This window comes from Pelecanus crispus, chromosome 4 (assembly GCF_030463565.1).
Source record: "Pelecanus crispus isolate bPelCri1 chromosome 4, bPelCri1.pri, whole genome shotgun sequence".
NCBI classification, from domain to species: domain Eukaryota; kingdom Metazoa; phylum Chordata; class Aves; order Pelecaniformes; family Pelecanidae; genus Pelecanus; species Pelecanus crispus.
In genome coordinates this window covers 41400797-41409701 of record NC_134646.1, presented here as the reverse complement: position 1 = coordinate 41409701, position 8905 = coordinate 41400797, and the positions used below count along the sequence as shown (strand labels likewise).

Genomic DNA, 8905 nt, shown 5'->3' with positions numbered 1-8905 from the left:
TCTACTCTGAATTTTGCACTTGATTGCAGTGAATTCTGGGGCCAGATGTAGGGAGTTTACTTAATAGATTGGAAATATTCTTATAATGCTGATATATGCAATAAAGCTTAGCGACTAGGACGAGAGGAAATGGGCTCAAGCTGCACCAGGGGAGGTTTAGGTTGGATATTAGGAAAAATTTCTTCACGGAAAGGGTAGTCAAGCATTGGAACAGGCTGCCCAGAGAGGTGGTGGAGTCACCATCCCTGGAAGTGTTCAAAAAAACATGTAGATGTGGCACTTTGGGACATGGTTTAGTCTAGCCTACCCTTGATTGGTTTAGTGTGGACTTGGTAGTGTAGGTTAATGGTTGGACTGGATGATCTTAAAGGTCTTTTCCAACCTAAACGATTCTATGATTCTAGGATTCTGTCTATACATAATTTTAATAATGCAATTTAAAAATTCCTCCAGAATATTGATAGAAAATATAGTGCATTGCTTACATTTTAGAATTCAGCACTGGTAAGATAAAGATGATAGATATATGCTAGAAATTTTACACTTCTAAGTTGTGATCAGCACATCACATGAGACTATATTTAAAAGAAAAAGTTGCTGAACATGTCATTGATGATCAGCTTTTTTCCTTCATTTGAGAAAAACAGTATTGAAGTTTTCACTACTGCTTTTCTATTATGTCCTGTCTTTTCTGAGGCTTTTCCTGGTTGTTTCCTCAGTGAACCTCTCGTATGAGTATTGAATAATGATAAGTAAATGTTCAGTTCAGCACAACCAAATTGATATTGTGGTCCCAAATACTACTACCTTTTTTTCTTTTTCTTTTTGCTGTTGTGCGAGATGGATTACTCTATTTCTATATTTATTCAAATCCACAAATGGAATATCAGTATTGTAAACTTTTATTATATGACTTATGCTAAAGTAATATTGCAGTCTGTCACTGAACTTCTACATTTTATTTTGACAGGAACAGACCTGTAAAGATGTTTATGTGGTGGTCAGCTGTTTTACCTCTTGGATGCATTTTGCTGGGAGCAGATGGGTGGCCAGCCAAGGAAGGATACGACTTTAGGCCCTATCAGCCCCTAGTAAGATTACGCCACAAGGTACAGATTATTCTCTAGCACTTCTGGCTTTTCTTCCATCATCAAGGGATAAATTGCACACCAGCCTTGTCTTGTTTGTGTTTATTGGAGTAATGTTCAGAAATTAATTTTTTTCAGTAACAACACCTGCAAAAATATAGAATTGATTTGACAAGTAAAGAGGAGCTGTTTTGATTTCAAAGCCCAGAAATCTCTCAAAGATAGTGAGCTAAGCTCTATTCTAGTTTCACAAACTAGAGATTATGTATATTAGCAGAAACTCACAGAGCGAGCCAGGAGAGGTTGTCTCTTAGAGCAACTGTCAGCGTCTGCTTAAGGCAAGAACTTGTCCCAGCACTCACTGAATTTCAGACCAAGCAGCAACCAGGGGAACTGCCTGTCAAAGCAGCATGGTGTTGAAGTTAACTGATCAACAAGAACCTGTCTGCATGAGGTAGATGTTCACAGTGCTCATTGAATTTAGGAATTTTGAACCATGACATAATGCAGATACTCACTTTCCCAGCTTCAAGCGCTATATGCCATTCAAACTTTGCCCTCCTGCTACACCTTTGTCATGAATCCAGGACTTCCAAAACAGTTCTCAGTTAACAAGTCCTGCTCTTCTTCTGGTAGCTGGAAGGGAAACTGCTGTGGTGGTTCTGTAAAACAGGGAACGGAGCTCTAATATTGCCATGGGCTGTCTGAAGCTAGCATAGATCTGATCAACTTCTTACTTTCTTCTCAGCATAATAGTCATGGGATCAACATCTGAGGAGCTCTAAGACCTACAATCAGGCCAACAAAGATGATAAAAAACCCCTTTTTTCCTCCTCCTTCTGAATCTGGGTGCTCCAACTAGAAAGTCTGAATTATAGCCAGAAACTCTAAATGCTAGTTTCTACTCATGTTTCAAGATTTGGCTACTTTAATTTCTCAATACTTTTTATAAAATATGAAAGCTATTTCCTCTTGGTCCTCAGTTTGAAAAAAATGATCCAATACCATGTGAGGCCTTCTGTCTCAGCATAGAAGGGGGAGGAACTGATAGTTGGTTTCTGCTCAAATGAGTAAAATATTTGCCTATTTGCTGATTATTGTATACTATGTATGTTAAATATAGAAAGTTTCTAACAGATGGAAAATAAAATATTAAAATTTAAATTTAATTATAAAATTGTGCATTGTCTAGGGAATGTTGCTCAATCAGAATAAAGAATGCATCATGTCCCAGTCAGGTAAATACGTAACTGTGTAAGCATGCAGGTGTTCAGATTGAGTATTTTGCAAAATCCAAAACTTTGTCTCATCAGTTTACTTCCATTTGTCAGCTTCAAACAAAACACAACAAAACAGCACCAGAAAAATACTTTGAAATCTAGAAGCAATGAGAGACTAGGAGTGTATCCGTGGAATGAACCATGTGAGAGAGAAATCACAAGTACAAAAAGAACCCCAAAACAAAATCAAGGGCAGGACATGAGGTATAGTGAGCACCATTTCTGAAATTTCAGATGGTCTCTGACATTAATGTCAGATCGTATGTGGAACTAATAGTATCTTGCTGTACTTTAATAATAATTCTAATCTTCTGATAACTCTTGTATAATACTTGGAATAGGCTGTCATAAACACTTCAAGTTTAACATTGGGGCGATCACACACGCAAATGTCTGTGTCCACATACACATATATATACACATGAAAGGTAGAGGAGAGACTTTTCCATTATTTTTCATTCCTTACGTATTTTTGAAAAACATATATAAAAATATGCATACATACAGAGCAGAAGCAAGTGGCATATCCTGTAAATAGATTTTGTATTTTTAAAAGAAGGTAAAGCTTAAAGGGAAAGAAAATGAATGCTAGAAAAAAAATATAAAGAAAAATAATAATGAAAACACAACATGAAAAATTCTTCTGAAAAGCAAAGAAAATATGGTCGGTTTTTTGCCTAGGTAATATGTCTAGATGAAAAAAATGGTTTAGTATAGTTCAGCTTTTGGTATTCAGGGTAAGTGTTAGTATAAAAAAACCAAACCTAAGAACATAAAACTTTTCTAAAGTCAATCTTTAAATCCAGTTCTGGTACAGATACATGTATTTAATACATGTAAATAATATGGTAAAGGAGACTTTCTGCTTCAGTCTAACACTTAGTATATCAAGTGCTTAGGTTAAGTTACGCGAGTAGAATACTTATTACAAACAGAAGATGATAACCAGTATCAACAGAGTCATATTTGCTTTGATCGACCAATATGTATGCGAGTTTATTAGTGTGAAGGTTAGAAAAAAAGGGTATTCACTCTTGCTGTAGTAAAGGGAATTTATCTGACTTGGACAGTAGTCCAACCAAAGCAACTCCGAATGTCAGACTGCAGGGAAAAACGATCCTGTTGGTACTTAGGTATTATCTTTTGAACAAATAATTATGTTCATGTTGAGAACAGGCATTCATATCATAAAGGTTTTGTTGTTTTAAAAGGGATTATAAACAAATTCAGCTTGTCATGCACAGAAATTACAAGTAGTCATTTAGTCTGAATGCATAATAGTTTGAATGGATAAGACAAACACGCATAAGAAAAAGGTTTATAAATGGGGAAAAATTTTATGCATCAGAAAACTCTTTTTTACTGTGAGGGTGACCAAACACTGGAACGTCAGATTGCCCAGAGAGCTTGTGGAGTCTCCACCCTTGGAGATACTCAAAAGCTGTCTGGACATGGTCCTGGGCAACCTGCTGTGGGTGACTGTGCTTGAGCAGGGAGGTTGGACAAGGTGACCTCCAGATATTTATCATTTACCTGGAACAAATAATCCAACTCGCATAACTTGAGACAGTTGAAATGTTCAGTCTGTTTCAGAGGACTAATTGTACATATCAGGTTCTATTAACTGCTTTATACACATTTATTCACATCTTCTCCCCACTGTTCTCATACAAGGCTATTTAGCCTGTAGCTTTTTATTACTTTTCAGGCCCAGGAGGTATGTAGGTTGGTTGGTTGGTAACTATGTTGGGATATGGGTCAGAGCTGTGTAGTTTGTCACATCCTGGTTTGCAGAGGAAAGCAAATCATGGAGGTAGATCACTAGGCAGTCCCAGCATTTGCCAGCTAAGTCACCTGGCTCTTTAAGGAGCTCTAAAAAGCTACCTAAAGCTCCAGTTTAGAGATTGGAGAACCTTCCAGTTAAGAGATTGCATTCATGAGTTTTTGGGTTTCTGTGTGTACCTATGTTGCATTCAAAAAAGGACTATGAACATACATTTTTCCAGTAACAGAATATTCAAATACATTATTATCCTTGTCCACTGATGGCACTGTCTGTGTTCTTGGTTTCCATAGAATTTTTTTTTTTTGGGGGGTGGGATGGGGCAGGGAGGTTAGACTATTTATAATAGATTAAATATGAGGACAGATATTTTAACAATTATATGGCGACATCTTATGCCACTTTAAATAGAATAGAATGTATAGCTGATTTAATTCTTATGCCACAGTTGTACTGAACTTGTATCCTTCTTCAGTGGTGGAAATAACTAGGAGAATTGCTGTTATTGATAGAAATTTTCAGTGCTGCAATGTGTGAGAGCCTGCATCCAATTTTTCCCTAGAAGATAGTTGTGCTACCTTTAAGAAACCAGCATTTTCACTGGCAATTGAAACTACTATTTTTCAGTCTCCATTTTTGTTGTTGTTGTTTTTTGTTAAAACTGTGCAGAATATCATAGTAAAATATGCTTTAAGTATATAGGTAACTAACTTCTGAGTCTGGACTGCAATATTTCCTTGGCTAATGTCAGAGCAGTCTGGCAGTATGTGAAGTTGTCATGTTTTGACACTAACCAAAAGTTAGATCTGGTGCTGTGGGTATTGCCCATTTCCCAACTTTGCTCTCTATATCCTTTAAATATGCAGCTATTTCTTACTGTGTAGAAATGTATTTTTGTGTGTTTAACTTGATCTGTAGGAATGAACAGACTATTCAGCAGACTTCCTAATTTTTTGTATGCTGTATTAATAATAAGTTTCCACTTTGAACAGTTTTCTATATTTATTATGCACTAATTGGAACGGCTCTAGTACTACAGTGGAATTCTGAATATCCAGTACCTAAGATGAGCTGCTGACTTTCACGTATGAGGTTTATTTTTCTGGAAACTTTCTAACAGAAAATCTGCAATAATATATGAAAAATAGGTCTAAGAACTTGCAGCAGTTCACACCTGAATTATAATTATGGCCCAAACTATAATTATAATAATGTTCATTATCATGGCCATTATAATGGCCACGAAGATCAAATATTTGACTGCATCATCATTTATATATGAAATAGTCAAAACCAGGAAGAGATGAGTTGGCTTGAACTAGAATGGAGAAAGAATATTGCAGAGCACTCCTGAAAATTTTATTTCCAGTCCCCTTCCCTTGTTAAACATGGCTTACACTTATATGGTTATGCTGAAAAATATTAGGCTATGTCTGAATAGCATGTGAATTTCTTGTTATGTTTGTTAATCCTTGGTTCTTCATTTGTCAAAACACTAGAAAAGTTTGTAAGGGACTTTCCATTTGGGAGTCTTCCATTGCTGCTGAAGTATTGTAAGCATTTTGTTAATACCTGGGTTCCCGCCTGAAATCATTAGGAAGTATTTCTAGCATCCTAATGAATTTTCTTTTTGTAATTTGGATGGCTCTGACAGAGAGCGATGTTTATGCAATGGCTTCAGTGAAAAAGTGTATGCCCTGAGATTTCCAGGTATAAACAGGAAGGCAGTAGCCAACAAAACACTGGCTGTTGGTTTCTGATTCTCTGTCAGAGACTAAGAAATATGGAATATAGTCACTACATTAATATGTATATTCCAGAGCGTGCCAGGCCTGCATATCTACCACATGCACACACAACCCTCCTTTGCACGCCAGGTGATTCACATGGGGAATAGCGGAGAATAACATTAGCAACAGTGCCTCATTGTGAGTGGTATCATTATGTGTAGGGAGTTATTTGTTTTTAGTCTCAAGGGACAATAAGTGAAGATTACTAATTTAGTCATCATCACCTGGATACCTTTTACTGAGGCCCAATTCTGATCTTATGGAGTGTTGTGTTTTAACCTGGTGGGCAGCTAAACACCACATAGCAGTTCACTCATTTTCCCCCAGTGGGATGGAGGAGAGAATAAAAAAAAAAAAGGTAAAACTCATGGGTTGAGATAAAGACAGTCTAATAGGACAGAAAAGAAAGGGAAAATAATAATAATGATAAAAGAATATACAAAACAAGCGATTCACAATGCGATTGCTCACCACCTGCTGACTGATGCCCAGCCAGTTCCCAAGCAGCGGACCCCTGGCCAGCTTTTCCCCTAGTTTATATGCTGAGCATGATGTCATATGGTATGGAATATCCCTTTGGTCAGTTGGGGTCAGCTGTCCCAGCTGTGTCCCCTCCCAAATTATTGTGCCCCCCCAACCTACTTGCTGGTGGGTGGTGTGAGAGGCAGGAAAAGGCCTTGACTCTCTGTAAGCACTGCTCAGCAACAACTAAAACATCAGGGTGTTACCAACATTATTCTCATCCCAAATCCAAAACAGAGCACTATACCAACTACTAGAAAGAAAATTAACTCTATCCCAACCGAAACCAGGACATGGAGTTTAAAACCATTCCATTCATTATAGTCAGGGTTGTAAATGCCTAACTAAGAGCAAGCTCAGGATTGTTGGCAGGGGTAGGAGGAGCAATGTCAGGGGAATCTGAGTAAAGGAGAGAGGGAAGAATTGAGGAAATTTGCAATTTGGCCTGGGCTTGGACAGGAGCTTCAACTAGGAAAGAAATTTTTGTCCAACTGGGCAGGTGGGTACAGAGAGTACGGCAAAGGGGACATGCTCTGTTTCTAACAGCTTTCATGGACTTCCTCTAACAACTGATTTTGCCAAATTGATTCAAACTGTTTCCAGCCTTGCCCTTCTTTTGTCTTGTTTTACCAATGGGCTAATGGTATCCGAGTCAGATCTGCTGCAGTCACTGTTGGCTGTGTATTTCTCCAGGCTAAAATATTTCTTTTAACTTCCTGTGAAAAACCTGCCTCTTTCCCCTTTTCTCTCTCCCTCTGTTCTTACTGTTGCTGTTTGCTGTTAAGTTAGGCCGTTCAACTCTGATACTTATTATTTTAGGCCTCAGGATTAAGTCAGTTTAGAGGTGTTTAGGTTAGATTAGAATTAGGTCTGGTTTAGAGGTGTTTAGGCAATAATTACTTTGGCTGAATGAAACAAAGCAAGAGAAAAACCTATAGTGGCATATGCATCTTCTCCCAGTTTAATAAAGACAAATTTGAATGTATAAGCACAAAGCATAGAATACATGTTCTGCGGTTAGGTTTTTGCCCAAAGGTTATAAAACATTCTCTCTCAACTAGTAGCATGTTCTGTGTTATAATGGAACACCTGTAAAATACAGACAGGCTGAGTGTTCAATTATCTTATGTTCGTTTAGGGTATCATAGCCAAGAAAGAAATGCACAGAAAGTAGTACTTCAGGATTCAAGAATAGCCTGAGCTTTCTTTGTGTGGTCTGGTCTCCAAACAACCTGAGGTTTATAGTTCACAGTGTTTATCTTGAAAGTCTGTTTGCCTGCAGGATCTGAGAAGTTATAAAATTTGATCCCCTAAAATCGTCTGTCCTAGGGAGAGAGAGGGTAAAAAAATCCCATTGCAGTAAAATGCAGCAGTGAATTCTGAGGACTAAGAACAGAGCTTTTCCTAAGCATGTCAATGCTGTTCTCAGCTCTAAGGTAACAAGAGAATTTTCTTCCTTCTGAGGCTCCCTGAACACAGTGTCTATGTCCTATGCAAATGCCAGGATTTCATTTAAGTAACAAGACTTGCTTTTTCTTCCCCCCCCCCCCCCCCAATCATTTGCCTAACTGTAGTGAAGAAATCTTACAAAACTTTATTTTATTTTGCCTTTCTCAAGGAGAGGGAGTATGTTCTGCATGCTAATCTGCTTTTTCCTGTGGGCAATAGCATTCAAAAGGCATGGCTAATTTTTTTAAGTCCCATTACTATCATTGTATAAGCTGATATCAATTAAACATGTTATTTTTACTATCTCTCACTACGTGCTCAAAGCACTGTTTGAAAAAGTCTTAGGAAAATTGCCTGTAAAGTCTCTCTCTAAAATGTCTTCTGTAGTCCTTCTGTTGCGAATGGAGGTTTGTGAATCCTGCTGATTATGTTAATTTATCGTAAATGAGTGACTTTACACAGTTTGATTTAGTAGCTGTTTAGAATTTACTTGTGACAAATTGCAGGATTTGATTATGATATTTTAATAGTACTCAGTCATCAGTGATTAACAAAGTGTTTAGACAAAATCGATCAAACCAGCAACTTAGAGATTCGAAGATAACAAGGTTCACTCTATTACTACATGGAAGTGCATAAAGGAAAATTAAGTTACACTGAGTTGGAGTGATTCACAGAGAGATTGTATATACGGGGGATAAGGAGGACCCTCCCGTTGAGTCACGAGGTTCAGAGCAGACCCCCTTGCTTTCTTAACTCCTTTTCAGAGAGGAGTCTAGGTGTGGCTAGGTCCAACCTTAGTCTCAGACTTGGTCAACGGTTTATGTGAGTAAGGATAATACAGCAGTATAAGACTCACGTTATAATTAAATCATACATCTACAGACTACTTAAATTGATTTACGCATGCCTACACACAGACATGAATACACATATATATATATTTAAAAAAAGGTATACCTGCTAAAAATTCCCCTTGAGTTCAGTGAAATA

General features: G+C 37.5%; 1 protein-coding gene across 3 annotated transcripts in view; it reads left to right on the top strand.

Moving 5' to 3' along the window:
• The first annotated feature begins 986 nt into the window (after window positions 1-986).
• The window catches only part of FSTL5 (follistatin like 5), a 303783-nt gene continuing 295864 nt past the window's right edge, over window positions 987-8905 (top strand). For all 3 annotated transcript variants that reach the window (XM_075709268.1, XM_075709267.1, XM_075709266.1), the window contains exon 1: window positions 987-1109. In XM_075709268.1, coding sequence (XP_075565383.1) covers window positions 987-1109 — 123 coding nt within the window. The remainder of the gene's footprint in view (window positions 1110-8905) is intronic.